General features: G+C 42.2%; 1 protein-coding gene across 7 annotated transcripts in view; it reads left to right on the top strand.

The window, feature by feature from the left end:
• The window catches only part of LOC134214527 (EGFR adapter protein-like), a 184,915-nt gene extending 177,264 nt beyond the window's left edge, over positions 1 to 7,651 (top strand). For 4 of the 7 annotated variants that reach the window (XM_062693885.1, XM_062693884.1, XM_062693883.1 and 1 more), the window contains 3 exons: positions 6,176 to 6,463; positions 6,529 to 7,056; positions 7,119 to 7,651. In XM_062693885.1, the coding sequence (XP_062549869.1) occupies positions 6,215 to 6,463; positions 6,529 to 7,056; positions 7,119 to 7,292 (951 nt within the window). In that variant the 5' untranslated portion in view covers positions 6,176 to 6,214 and the 3' untranslated portion in view covers positions 7,293 to 7,651. Of the gene's footprint in view, positions 1 to 2,455; positions 2,720 to 2,806; positions 2,996 to 6,175; positions 6,464 to 6,528; positions 7,057 to 7,118 lie in introns of those variants that run through there. The other 3 variants (XM_062693887.1, XM_062693886.1, XM_062693888.1) reach the window with 3 other exon arrangements.
• Positions 7,652 to 15,369: the final 7,718 nt, after the last annotated feature.

Below are 15,369 nucleotides of genomic sequence, written 5' to 3'. Positions count from 1 at the left end.
TTGGTCTCGTACTAGGTACTATTAATCAATTTAAGGAACAAATTTAGAAACAAATTATAGCTGTTTAAGTTTTAATCTGTAAATAATGTTTTCAATTAGTAATTAAGAATATATTTTTAGGATTTCTTATTCCCTTTGCAATGCTGCTTCCACGTCACTAGCAAAACAATGACATACAAATTTCTATTTCTATTTGTTATCTAAATCTCGCTGACAACCAGTTGACCGTTGCGTTTGGTCACTCATTTGCATTCGATACGTTATCAGCTTCGGGGGGCGCGCCAATAGACACACTCAAACATAGTATAGTCAATGCTAGAATAGTGTTATAAAACATTTTTGGAACCTGTAAGTGTTGTTCCTACTGAAATATGTCATGTAAAGTATATTTTACTATATTTTGAAAAAAAAAACATCCTTACTCACGCCCCTCTAGGGAAAAAATGAGCATTCCTAGAAACATAACTCACCAGTCACCAGTATGGTGAAACTAGATGAGATGGGTAAGACATCCGTAAAAGAAATGTAAAAATCGGTCAAAAAACGGCTGAGAACCAGCTGTTTGAAAATTTAGTTCCCATGATTTTCTGATCACGGTATTCAGCGTGTTAAAAACCAACATAGGGGAACTGCTCCGTTTTCCATCTCACTGAACATATATTCATCTCATCGAAAATCAAATAAATACGGCACCGTCGTCGCATCTTTTTGTTTAGATGCGTGCTCACTGCTGAAAAAAATCACTAAAATAAGAAACAAATCAAATAGGGGCAATGACGGCTTTGGCAGGTTTTGTTCTATTTTTGGCAGGAGGGTTTTTTATGACTGATTATGCTCAAATTTGGCCTAAGCATTCTTTGCATATCAAAGAATGTTGTGGCCAAATTTCATAAAATTTGGTCGACAGAAACCCCCCTGACAATAATAGAACGAAACCTGCCAAAGCCATCTTTTCCTTTTCATTGCTTTATTTTTCGTGGGATGAGTATCGGAGATATGATTTAAACAGATGTGAATTACATTTCAATATTCTCCATATAATTTGGAAGCAACTGCTGCAAGCTCGCTGCGCTTGTGTCCAGTTAGTAAGGACATACCGTCCTGCCTACACTAGGGCGTTTTGACCAGTGTAACATATTTTCGAAAATCGTTACATTTACGAAGATGAAAGCAATTTTGTATCATACTAACCACTGGAAAAAGTTATTTTGTTGCCCAACTGAGTGTCCCAGTGCAAGTTTTGCAGCCAGTATGCTAGAGTCGCTCCAGAATGTTGAGCAAGCATACATTAAAAGTTACATCAAAACTTTGACTTTTTGTATTTTGCTATTGCTATTCATTTTGTAATATGAAAATACTTCCACATTCACACAGTATGATGGTTTTACAAATATTTAAAGGTACCAACTGATTATGACCCTGTGCCCTAAGTTAGTTATAGTTTTCTAGAATTCAAAGGGGGGCGTTTTGGCCAGGTGTTTTGGCATTATACCGTCTTACCCTATTTCGTTTTCTACTTGAAAACTTCTTCAGCGTTTTGTTATCGACTGAAGAAAAACATTGATTGCTAACTATCTGAATTTTTACCGGGTTTGGAACAGGGGGAGAAGGCGGAGCACTGAAGTGCTACCCCGACATGTACGACATCTGGATTTGGTTCTAAACTGTAAACAACTGTGTTAATTCTCTACCACCTTTTTGTTATGGCGAGGCATTAAGACACACTTTTATTTTCGAGATTTTATCAAAATTAAACACTCAATCATGCAGCAATATAACAATGTGGTATGCTTTGGATACCTACTTGATTATAGGGACTCGAAAAAGAATTTATTTACATTAACTTACCGAATATAAATATGATCGCACTAACGATTGGGCCCTAATACCGGTTCTAAGCTTCGATACAGAGTACACGAGCTTTGTTCGCCAGTGACAGGCGTACGAGGCCTTTTTCAAACGTTGGTCTAGATTGGTAAATTACTGGAGAGTTTGTAACCTGCGCACTACTACTGATTTTGTTTTGTACCGCGGAAGTAATTGTTGAGCTTCTAGTCTAGTGTAAGGAACGAAGGTATAGGTCAATTTTCTTACCATTTACCACCTACACTAAACAACACGACAACAGAACATATCAACAACTCTTTATAGTCCATGATCTGCCAATATACCCTATTTGGCAAGATACAGCGCTGTTATAGCATAAAGTATGAAGTCTGGGCTGATAAGTAAAGATGCAAATCAAAATATGCATACATGCCGCCGATTAGTCGATAAAAATCAACTGTATGCCATGTGGGAGATTATTGCCCATCGCCAGTAGTCTCTTATGAGATAGCAATTGCTCTCCTTAATTGGACAAAACCAAGAGAATGACCAATAACCACTACAACTGGGGACAACTTTATATCCCGAACGGAACAATGATCAGATCAGTTGCTAGTTAAATCTCAAGCAGGCAATACCGTTTTCTGTGCTTTTTGCCTATCTATCAGTAATCAATTTGTAGTGCTACCTAGCTGATAATATAGTGATCATAGTGGTGCGGTAGAGGGTGAGCTGAGATAGGCTGTGCAGGAGGCAAAGAGTGGTGATAATTTCAGTGGATATAGATTTCATTAAATTTGAACCTACAGCCTCAAACCCTCAGCTTTCAAATGAATGCATGTCGATGCATGTAGCGATGGCAGAGTAGAGCAATAGTGATTACGTGATATCGGTAAGCAAGGAAGATGAATATCTAAATAGTTTCCGAAATGTATTCGACTGAGCGCTAAAGTGATCATTCAATGCTGTTCTCATACAGGCCCGTCTTTTCTATCTAAAATTCTGCATGGCGGTGGGATTCATCGCTCTGGTGGTGTGGTGACGTAGCATCCCACCATGGCCACTGAATTACTGGATCTCGGAGTTGCTGGCTTCCCGCCAGTAGTCATGGGCTTTCTGTTCCGGGCCATTTCTAACAGTCTACGTGGGATACACGCACGTAGGATAAGTAGGATAAGTACTAAAACTTAGAATGTTAGTACACTTAGGATATAAATAAGGGGCCTTTCACAAATTACGTAACGCTGTAGCGGGAGGGAGTGGTCAGGCCGAGCGTTACGATTCATACAAAAAATATATACCTACATTCCACCTATTTTGTCTTCGTCTCATGCGACTCCCCCCTTCCTCGGGCGGGGAGATGACAAGTTTCCGAATCGATTGATAACAAAATCTCGAAAATTCATCGAAAGTTAAATACGCTATTAGCGTTTGAAACCTCTCCTAATTCGAATTTGGAAATTTCCGTTTTATATCCTGTATCCGAGTCTTCTAAAAAATTTACACAAAATAATCAATAAAGGGCATTAAAAAAAAAGAAATGTAGTATCCTACATGTACAACCCTAGCGCATTCAGAATAGTCGGTTCACGATTATTGCTCCGAATGCACGAACGGTCGAACCGAAGTGTTCAAGATAATAAAGATAAGATAATAAAGTAGTCTTCTCAGAAACATCTAACGCTGCAGTTTGGTATTTCACTTCTCCTAATTATCCACTATAGTTTCCCGAATCTTCGCTTTATAAACCTAAAGCTCGACAAGCTCAAATATTAAAGAAAATTTCCTCAAAAAAAACAAAAAAGCAATAAAATTGATTAAATTTTCCATGAAGAATAAAAACTTTTAAAGAATGTTTCATCTATGGAAAAAAAATATCAGTTTAATTGTTTTATTAAATACATATCTTGACTACGCATATACACAGCACATGTTTGGGAATGGACAAATTGATGTGAAATTTTTCGTAAAAATAATCCACGTGGCTTTGAAGACTCGAACCCTTAAACTCGTACTCTCTAAATAGACATGATAACCCCTACACAACAAGACCACTTAAAGGTCACGTTTGTGGAAAAGCCATCATCCGAGTAACAACCTCCTTGAATGAAAATTTCCTCGGGGAGGTTGGCAAAAACTTCTTCCAAGGCCACCAGGAAGATAGTGACAGCAATAACCGAAACGGAGCGGAAGACAAGCTGCCTTTTATCGAAACACTTTGCAAGTGCTTCAGCATTAGGGTATCCGTTTTCGTCGGGTTACTCTTGCCTTTACACAATGCGAAGCCCATCTCATCCTGGAATAAAGGTTGGTTCTATCACAAAGGCATAATGACGGAATTTTTCGGTAAAGGGGTCAGGATATTTCCTGTGTAAGGAAGGATTGAGTTTTAAAATGGTCAGTCAATGCATCGGCTACTAGGGCCGGATCACGCTGGACAACGCCATTGATCTACAGCGAGATACCGTTGGAGCACTTTTTTTTCCTGCATACAGTCGATGCGCCTGCAGAATTCAGTTGGCGATTGCTCGCTGTTGATGCCATCCAGGAAGGTGATCCATCTTGCAGGATTTATCTTTCCCCTCGCGGCAGTCATTCCAGGCTGCCAGGTACGCCGAGAGAAGGTTAGCCTGTTCAAGGGTTTTTTTTGGTTAAATATCTTGGCTGTGCATATGTACACCACATGTTTCGAAATGGACAAATTGATATGAAATTTGCGGAAAACAATCCACGTGTCTTGGAGGGACTCGAACCCTCAACCTCCTACTCTCTAGATAGGTGTGATAACTCCTACACAACAAGACCACTTGAAGGTCACGTTTGTGGAAAAGCCATCAGAATTCGAGTGCAAACCTCCACCGCGGTAAGCTCTTTTTGGCAAATTGAATATCTTTCGGATACTTGATTTGTCCAATCGTCACATGTGCTTTACTGTTGTATATCCACAAAATATATTTTAGTTACAAGATATAGATTGTCGCCCTCCTTAGCCATGCGGTAAGATGCGCGGCTACCAAGCAAGACCATGCTGAGGGTGGCTGGGTTCGATTCCCGGTGCCGGTCTAGACAATTTTCGGATTGGAAATTGTCTCGACTTCCCTGGGCATAAAAGTATCATCGTGCTAGCCTCATGATATACGAATGCAAAAATGGTAACTTGGCTTAGAAACCTTGCAGTTTATAAGGGTCCATTCACAAATTACATAACGCTTTAGGGAGTGGGAGGGTGTCTGTCCGAGCGTTACGGCCCATACAAATTTTAGAACCCTTCCATACAAAATACGTTACGAGGGGGTGGGTGGGGGTTGAAAATGGTCTATTTTAGCGTTATGTAATTTGTGAATGAACCCTAACTGTGGAAGTGCTTAATGAACACTAAGCTGCGAGGCGGCTCTGTCCCAGTGTGGGGATGTAATGCCAATAAGAAGAAGAAGATTGTCGCTCCGGTTCCCTTTGTTCTGCTGTCCGAAACATGTTGAGTATCAAACTGTCAAATCGTATGTATTTTTCCTTCATTGACATTTAGCACCCTATCCTCGCCAGCAGAAGATGTTCCGGACAGCGACGACAGCGACAATCTTTATCCTGTAACTAAAATATCTTTTATATCCACAGTCAAGTGAGCACACCTTGTTTATTATTCGAGAGCATCACACTCTATGCCTCCAACAACGGGCTGGGCGGATTTGTATAGAGTGTGAATCAATCACACTCTGCTGTGCCAAAGGCTTGCTTGGCTAAAGCATTTGATTAGTGTGATGCAGTCGCATGGGCATGCGGTCAAGTGTACTCAGACGACTAATGACGGTGGAAGACCGACACTTGATTACAATTAATTGCATATTATTCGGCAACTCGGCCGTACGAAAATCATTTTTGTTAAATATCTTGTCTGTGCATATACGGGATTCTTACGTAAATCAATTTTCCCGACATCTCTGGACATGAAAGTATCATCGCATCGTCTTAGCCTTATGATACATGAATGCAGAAATGGTAATTAGGCTTAGAAACCTAGCAGTTAGTAACTGTGGAAGATCTAAATGAAAACTAAGCTGCGAGGCGGTAATATCCCAGTGGGGGATGTAATGCCAATAAGAAGAAGAAGGAGGTATTTTCTGTAAGATATCCTCGATTATGGGGCTGAGGAATATCCGATACGATTTGAGCCACACGAACACAAAAACTTCATCTAAATGGATAATTTTTTTAATTTTATTTATTCTTTCTTATTTTATTATTTGTGCTATTTAGCAGAGCCCTTGCCCTTGCCAATGAATTTCAAATTAATATTTATATTATAACTTTATTCATAATATAACTATGCCTTTCTCATTCCTTCTTCCAGATTGCTGCGTAATGTCCTGATCCTGGAGCTACGCCAAAAATGAATTGCACCGCGCTTAACAGTAATCAAATTGAAACGACACCCAACAACCATCCTCGGTTGACAGTACCGGCGGTTACAACCCGAGCTTCCGTCGGAGTACCGGTATCAAATGCATCCACCAACTCCGGGATCTTCTTCCACCACACCAACAACCTCCTCGACGTTCCCCGACCGAACAATTCGGAGGAGGAAAACTCGCCAACCGAACTGAACAACTGCCGCCGATTAGCGGAAAAACCTCCTCTGGTAATTGCTGTCGAATCTGTAACTCACCGATCATTTTAAATTAACTTGGTAAACTTCCCATACAGGTCAAACGACTAACCATGGGCATCCTTCGAACCGCCGAAGATAGCAGACCCCTGGTGCACAGCTCATCTCCCTCCAGTTCATCCAGCTCGTCGCAAGCGACCTCCGACGGCTATGTGAACGAAGGCATTTGTAGCGAAACCGTCGAAGCAAGCGTAGTGTTCAACAAATTCGGTGACTCGTGTCAACGCACGCTGGTCGCACAACCTACCGGGGAAGGATCCCCCCGCTACAACCATAGCATAGCTCTGTACCCACAGACTGGCCCAGCTGGAGCTCCCAATCCGCTACGGAATGATTGGCTTAGTTTGAAAGAGCAACACGAACTCAAGGGAGCACCCTGGTATCAAGCGGGGATACCGAGGGAAATCTCCCTGGAAGTCCTTTCCCGGCAAAATCCGGGGGCGTTTTTAGTGCGCCAGAGTACCACCAAACCAGGCTGTTTCGCTCTGTCACTCAGAGTTCCACCACCAGCACCAAAAGTAGCGCATTATTTAATTTTAAGGACGATACGAGGTTATAAGATTAAGGTAGGGTCATTTGCATCATACAACACGAGTTCCATTGATCAATTGTTGTTTTTTTCCCACAGGGCTTCACCAAGGAATTCAGCTCGCTGCGAGCGTTGATAACGCACCACTCCGTTATGCCAGAATTGCTCCCAGTACCACTAGCCCTGCCTCGACCACCGCAACTAGGCCCACGCCAGGATGATCCGGAAATGTACGGATCCCTAAACGAGTTTCAGAAAATTTTGGCGGAATAATAAACGCACTCGACCAACAGTTAAGAATTATTGTGAAAGACTTGGCTAGTCATTTAACCCCATTTAGGACTAGGATTACTTACGTTGACAAAAATATAAACTGTGACATTAACTAATTCTCAATCTGATAAATTTGGCTTTAATTCCATACAAAAAATAAACGAAAATTGAGAACACCAAGTTCAAATTGTTTAGGTTTAGAAATTAAAATAAGCGGATAGTATAAACATATTTCCGATTGTTGAATTACTTTACTAGACATACGTAGTAAAATTTAGAAAACATTTACTTGTTACATATGTAAAATTTACAATTATAGAATTAATTAATGGACAAATAAAGAAAATAACGGTTACTAATTAGATGTACATATGTTCTATATCACAAATTGGACTCCAAGAAGATTATCGATAAGTACTTTGATGGAGAATGAACTAGCTTTGGGGTGATTCAAATATTACGACTACAACCTTACATCATACACCACAATCAATTCAGGCCAGAGTAGCATTATCTGCAATACATAAAATTTACATTTACATTTAATGTCCTCTTCTGACGTTTCCATTCAACTCGATTCATAGCTTTTCTACGTCTACATCAAGAAGCTATACTTTACTAAGGTGGCGCAGATCAGCACAGCGTGCCACTAGTTGTCCCTTTCACTCTCCCGCTGATCTTATGTAACGCAAATAGTGACGTCACTCTTGCTTAGTTTAACTTCCGGAGATGAGCTCGGTAGTCTAGTGACAGGACAGGAGGTATGCTGGAGAATACATCACATAATGTAGCATAGACTTCATAACTTTTCTAAGCGAATACTTGATCTATACTTCTGAGGTATTCTCGGTCTCTAGTAGCATAAAAACTACACACTAACATTTCTCTCCTTTCCCAACTGACTGGCATCATTATTGATCTATATTTGAGCGCTCTGAAATATGTATATCCAGAATAGGTGGTAAATCTCAACCTTTATTCACTTGGATCGTAGCGTTCTGATAAGTCACGGAGAAAATACTATTGACAAGTATAGTCAGTCTAAGCTAAGCTATTTGGCTATATCCTCGTTTAGATATTCAACTTTTGTTTTATTCACCTATCGGTCTGTTAACTATTACAAAATTTTAGAAATTATCTGAGCCTCCAGGAACTAGTAGAAATAATGAAGTACTTCCAGAAAAAATTCAACAATTTTATGGAAGTGCAGAAACTATTAGAAGCTTCAAGACTTCTTCGAAAATATCAAAACATAATTGAAACTTTTTTGGAATAGAAAGAATTCCTCACAGACTCTGAGGTGCTTTTCGAAAAAGATTTCTCCTTTACAATCCCCGAAACCTCCACGATTGTCAGTTTAGCCTCTGATTAACTATCAAATAACTGATTAAATTTGGTATTCTCTTATCATAGGCCATAATCATGGGTAGGACAATGCTTCGACTGTCCTACCTAGGAATTTTCATGCATAGGACATGTCCTACTTGTCCCACCCACTCCCGGCGCCACTGGGCCAGAAGATCATCCTCAGGAATTTGTTATGCACTCGTTGAAGTTTCAGATTATGTGTTTTAGCGCAGCTTTCCCAGACCGACCTACCATATTCGATCACGGGGAGGATGATCTGCTTGTAGACAGCAAGCTGATTCTTCAGGAACAGCGATTGATCAAAGGGTACAGTAGTTTCAAGAAAACGTAGCACTTTGTCATCGTCTTGTTAACCTGTTGCCGAAAAATAAGCTTGTTGTCGAGGGCCAAGCCAAGGTAGTCGGCACAATTGGCCCATTCCACGGTCGTGCCATTGAGAATAATTTTACAGTCCTCAGGCGGAACATGTTTGGGGGATTTAGAGTGTGAAACAATGATGACCTGGGTCTTCGCAGCCTTGATACTGATCTTCCAGCTGGTGAGATACTCTGTCAGGGCATCCAGGCCTCATTGAAGTTTTGCCACTAGCACCCTGATCACTCTTCCTTGGTAGACGATGGAGGTATCATCTGCGAACAGAGATAGAATGCCGCCTTCTGGAGGTTCGGGCATGTTGGAGATGAACAGGTTGAACAGCAGGGGCCCAATGATACTTCACTGGAGGACGTCTACGATGATGTCGTGCGCGTTGGCACTTACTCCGCTAATTGAAACCCGGAATGTCCTTGCCGACAGGTAATTGCTGATGATTTTTACCAGGTAGCTGGCACGATTGTAGCGTTGTAGTTTTACACACCAGGAAACCGCCGACCTGGTGCACTGGTGCTGAACTTCGCAGAACCTGTCTTAGAGCTAAAAGAAGGTTGCGACGTGCTAGAACCGAAGCGGACAGGCTAGAAAGACACAGTGTGTTCCAAATAGCGAGAAAAGCTCTGAACTACGAAATCAAATGTAGTAAGAGAGCCTGCTTTGAAGAACTGTGTAGGGTGGCCAATAATACTCCATGGGAGAATGCATACAGGATAGTGATGGCTGGGACCAACATCACACCTCCTGAGAAATCCCCGGAAATGTTAGCCAGGATCATTGAAGGTTTGTTCCCGAAGCATGATTCATCGGACTGGCCCGCCACGCCGTACGAGTCAGTGAACGTGGTACCGCTAGTGACTAACGATGAGCTTATCGCCGTCGTAAGGAAACTTAAGCTAAACAAGACACCAGGGCCGGATTGTACTCCTAACCTGCTCCTTAAGCACGCGATTCTTGCCGCACAAGATATGTTTAGGAGCTGCCTCCAACATTGCCTGGACGAAGGAAACTTCCCAGATCGTTGGAAACGGCAGAAGTTGGTGCTATTGCCTATCCCGATTTGCCTAGGTACTCAACAAAACTGGTAAGTTGTTAGAGAGAGTGATCCTAAATATATTGACGGACTATACGGAGTGTGCTGGTGGCTTATCAAGCAACCAGTATGGGTTCCATAAAGGCCGTTCTACCATCAAAGCAATTCGGTCGGTAGCGGAAACGGCTAAGATAGCGCTGTGGGTTTGAGTAAGTTACCATCAGCGTGTGATTATATATTACTACCTATTCGTGTCAATCGGCAAGCAGCAAGCCATGACTCGGCCGCTCCTTCTCAGATCTCCGTTGCGTGCACACGCACCGACGGAGAGCTGCTGTCATCGCATTTCGTTCCAACCATTTGGAGCCACACGTTTTGGCGATCCTGCCAGGTTATTTTTTGTATCCTGACGCTGATTTCAAAAGGTGAGTTGAATTCAAATGTTTGTTCGAAAAATGCAGAATTTAATGGTTTGAAAGAAATTATAACCAAAGTGGTTTGTAAAATCACAAAGCGCGTCGGGTCAACCGCTGGAAATGGATTGTTGTTTGGAAAATCACAAAGCGCGTCTGGAAGTCTGCTGGAAAATAGATTGTATTTTGGGAAATCACTAAGCGCGTCGGGATGACCGCTGGATAATGGATTTTTTTTTTCGCTGGGACTGCTTATGCCGATTGACCAAGGAGCCAACTTGCGCCACCCCTGGATAGTGGTCCGAGTTGAGCTCCTGGTAGACAACCGGTTGCGAAATGTGATCGTGCATATTTGTGATGAATAGGTCATTGTAGCATGCACTCCGGACCGACTCAGCCGAGTGGGGATGAGAGGTTGAGTGAGATGGTGTCGACAGAAGTAGTAAATTTGACACCGATGGCCTCAATGGACCTTAACTGGAAGCTTGGCAGCAAGCGACATTTGATGTCGTATTGCAGTGCGATGGCTACACCGCCGGACGGTCATACGATGTGAAAGTCTTCCCAAGGAAATCCTTCAGCTCGATGGTTTTGCTGTTGAGTGAGCAAGCGTTCTAGTTGACCAGGTCCACCCTAGCATCCTTTTTCAATAATGAACATGACAAGAGTGAAGACCAGGTCGAAACTGGTTTTACATTCCGGAACCCGAGTGGCGTGCTTCGCAAATATCGGCATCAGTTGCTCCGGGGTGTAAGGCGGAGCAGATTCTTCCAGTGGTACATTTTCGTTCTCCGGCTGCCAACGGAATCCAGGAGGAGGGAGCGGGGCTATTCGCTGGAGGATGAACCCGGCTGTTCTGGAACTTGAACCGACGCAGTTGCTGCTGCCAGTCGCTTATGCGGTTGCAACTGCAACGATGGAAGAATTGGAATCGCTCGTTGCGGAGCCGCTATGGCCGGATAATTCCCCTCGTTGAGTGCAGGTACACGGTTTCAATTCGGCAGGGTTTTGATGGAAGCCTTCTTCTGGATTTCCAACAGGAACTCCGCCCGCTTTGGACACTTTTTGGTTGTAGCCCGATGTTTGTCGCCACAGTTGGCGCACTTGGGATCGGCCACCTCGATTTTGTCGCAATCGTCGGTCCAATGGGGTTCGCCACACTTGTTGCGGCTTAATGCGGCAGCTCCGGGTGCCGCGCCTGAAGTTGAAGCAGTTGGTGCACTGCGTGACGTTGCGGTGTACTGGCCGATATCGCTCCCAGTCACAACGGTGTAATTAATAACGCCGACTAGCTTCAGGTCCTTCCAGGTGGAGGAGCCGTGCTCCAGATGGACTAGGTAAAGCAGGTCTTATAGACACCTTGCCAGCGACCGAGTCGGCCACCGAGTCTCCCATGACGGGTCCGGGAAGAAAATAACGCCAACGCGACGAAGCGGAAACGTAAGCACAGCTAACGAACGAGAAAAAAACAATTGGAAAAAATGCGTGGACAAAAAGCACGTCTGCACGCGCTGCTGTCACAAACTGGAATGATCAAACTGACTATCTACAAAACGCTTATTAGACTGGTAGTCCTCTACGGGTTGGTTTCGTGAACGTGGAGGATCAACGCGCACTTGCAAATTTTTCTATGATGAGGGTCTGTTCAAATATTACGTAACGCAACAGGGGGTGGGGGTCCTTCGAAATATTGTTACGCGTAACAAGTTATTTCCAAAGGGAAATTTTTTTTTTTAAATTCAAAAAATATTCATTATTTTTGAAAAAGCATGAAATTTACAATAGATAATAATTTATGGCACCGTCCTTCAAATTCTACTCAAATTAGGATCTTTTTAAAAAAAATCGCATTTGTTACGCGTTACTCATACGGTGGTTCTGAAAATTGTTACGGATTGTTACGTGGGGGTGGGGGGGGTTCTTAAAAACAACATTTTTCGCGTTACGTAATATTTGAACAGGCCCTGAGATGCAGACAGCACGTGGAGGAGGCGAATGAGCAACGAGTTGCATCAGCTGTTCGGAGAACCTTCCATCGTTCATATCGCGAAAACCAAACGATTGTAGTCAGAGGCGCATCCATGTTCCGAGTCGTGGGTAGGACAAATAGGAAATACCGTTTTGAGCAACAGTTCTGGAATGAACAATAGCATTAAGCGATTCGCAGGCTTTACAAGACTATTGTGTCACTTACATCCGTTAACACAAATAATAATTTTGGACTGATCACTGGAAGCAAGGCACTCTTCAACAGTCGGGATCTGTCCTGGCCCCGTTCTTGTGAATGCTGGAGGGAAAAGAATGGTTAGTTGGGAAACCTATACTTAATAAAGGAGCAGAGAACTCTACGTCCTCCCATCGGTGCTACGGGAGATTTTGGAACTGTTAAGCCCCAAATGCAATACAACGGAACGGCGACGGAAACGGAAAATTTGACAGTTAGTCCATATATTTCCTGTCAAATTTTCCGTTTCCGTCGTCGTTCCGTTATATTGCGTTTGGGGCTTTAGTGTGAAAGCTGTAACGGTAGGAATCGTTTTGGTATAGAGCGTGAAACACAGAAAGATCTAAGGGTCTGTTCACAAATTACGTAACGCTTCTGGGGGGAGGGGGAGGTCCAACTTGCGTTATACTTTGTTACACTAAAAGGTGGGGGAGGGGGTGGGTACTACCAAATGTTACGCATAACGCGAATAAAAATTTATTTGAATGTCTTTTTTTTAATCACTGATTGAAGTAATTGCTGTTTATCGTTATCGTATATTAGTCATTATCGAAATCAAGCATGCTGACATAGCGGGACTGATGTGCGTAAAAATACCAAGCGAATATTGTATTTCTCGACACCACAGTTCCGCAAAACTATGTAAATGGTTATGATCGCAAATTATATTTTCGTTTCTGCTAGCTGCATTCTTGATATCCTTGATTTTTGATCATGTGCCGTCCCTATTCTAACAGTGTTCAAAAAATACCAAAACCCAAATGCTTCAGAGAAGGGAAAAAAATCTGCCTTTAAAATTTTCACAGTTACGCGTTACATGGGGGAGGGAGGGGGTACCAAAAATGTTACTTTTTATTACGAGGGGGAGGGAGGGGGTCAAAAACTCAGATTTTTGCGTTGTGTAATTTGTGAACAGACCCTAAGGCATACATAATAGGAACCCATGATCTCCTGCTCTTAGGCAGAAACGATAGCCGCTAGACCACCGACCATGTCTCCGATTTGGGTAACAGTTCTGGTATTGAGAAAATTACCCAAGACAATAATGCAAATTTTACCTATACTGCCGCTATTTCCTCAATTTTTAGGAGAAATATTGCTTTTCCATTATCGATTATCAAATTCAAATATATTCAAAAGCTTCTAAAAGAAGTCATCGATCACAGAAATTTAAAAAAAATCAATTATTTCTAACTGCTAGGATTTCATATTACCTCCAGGATTTAGCGATCCAAAGCAAACTACCAAAAAATCGCATGATTGTAAATCTGTTTCGGAGCTCAGAACCCTTTAAGAGCGGTCTTCGGTATGTTTCTGGTTTCTCAGATTTCAATAGACCTTTTGAGGTTTGAAGAAGACTTCTTCCGTGAGCTTTTAATAATCCACTACTAAAGTATTTAATTAATTGCATCTGCAGATTTCAACAGCTTCTGTTTCACCTCTGTAAAACCTAGACTTCTTTGAGCGCTTTAGGGATTTTAAAGTGCCTGAAGTCCTAAACAACAATCAGTATCCTATTGCTTTAGGATCCCAAAAACATCTATGATTATTGTTTGGATTCTGATTAACTTTAAAATCATCTTCTACTAACACACAAATTCTTGCCATCCAATGACTTCATATGTTCTTACCACAATCATGGGTAGGACAATGCTTTGACTGTCCCACCCAGGAAAATTCATGCGTAGGACATGTCCTACCTGTCCCACCCACTCCCGGCGCCACTGCGACCAACAATATCACACACGAACGACCAAAGCGCCAACTTGAGCACCAACCATCAAAAAATATATGGGGTTTTGTGCAACTTCACTACAAATGCTCAAACATGTTCCGCGAACCTTGACTCCGCCCCCGACTACTCAAACCAAAATCAAACCGTTTTATTTTTTTCCAACCGAGGCGCCAACTGTCAAATGGTTGTTCGAACAACTTCACACATGTTCAAACAAAGTAGCAACCGAAGCGTTTTCTTGGGAGCGGAGTCAATGTTCGTCAAACTGCTTGACTGGTGTGTACGTTGCATTACCCTACTACCATTTATGTCCCCTCATTTTCCCTAAACAAACGACAACAAATCCGGCATAGAGGACATTTTTGGCTTATACTAATGACACACTGATGGTATTCGTACCATGGTACAAGTAGTACCACAGGTGTGTCGCCTTGTACCATGCTAGTACAACGTGGAAAACCATGGTACAATATGTACTAGGGTATATAACCGTGGTATACCACGGTCCTTGTACCACCAGTGTGTCTTTAGTATTAGTGTATACCCGTTATGCAGCGTACACACCAGTCAAGCAGTTTGACGAACATTGTTTGAGCATTTGTAGTGAAGTTGCACAAACCCCCATATATTTTTTGATGGTTGGTGCTCAAGTTGGCGCTTCGGTCGTTCGTGTGTGATATTGTTGGTCGAATAAATTGATTATTCGTGTCGTTGTTGGTAAAACTTGATGGATGTTTGAATAAACGAGAGGTGGAGTCAATGTTAGTCAAACTGCTTGACTGAATAAGTCAATCTCGTAAGTGCTCCTTCTTTCTATAACCCTACATTCCAACTGGAACTTGGTTTGCTTTTCAACTTTTAACTCAACAACAACTATTAGCATTTCTTTAGTTATTAATTGAAAGCTTTCTATGCTCGCCATTGCATTAGTATGT

The sequence above is a fragment of the Armigeres subalbatus genome, chromosome 2, assembly GCF_024139115.2.
Source record: "Armigeres subalbatus isolate Guangzhou_Male chromosome 2, GZ_Asu_2, whole genome shotgun sequence".
NCBI lineage: Eukaryota > Metazoa > Arthropoda > Insecta > Diptera > Culicidae > Armigeres > Armigeres subalbatus.
The sequence above is the reverse complement of the archived record's forward strand: the minus strand, read 5'-3'. Positions and strand labels throughout refer to the sequence as shown.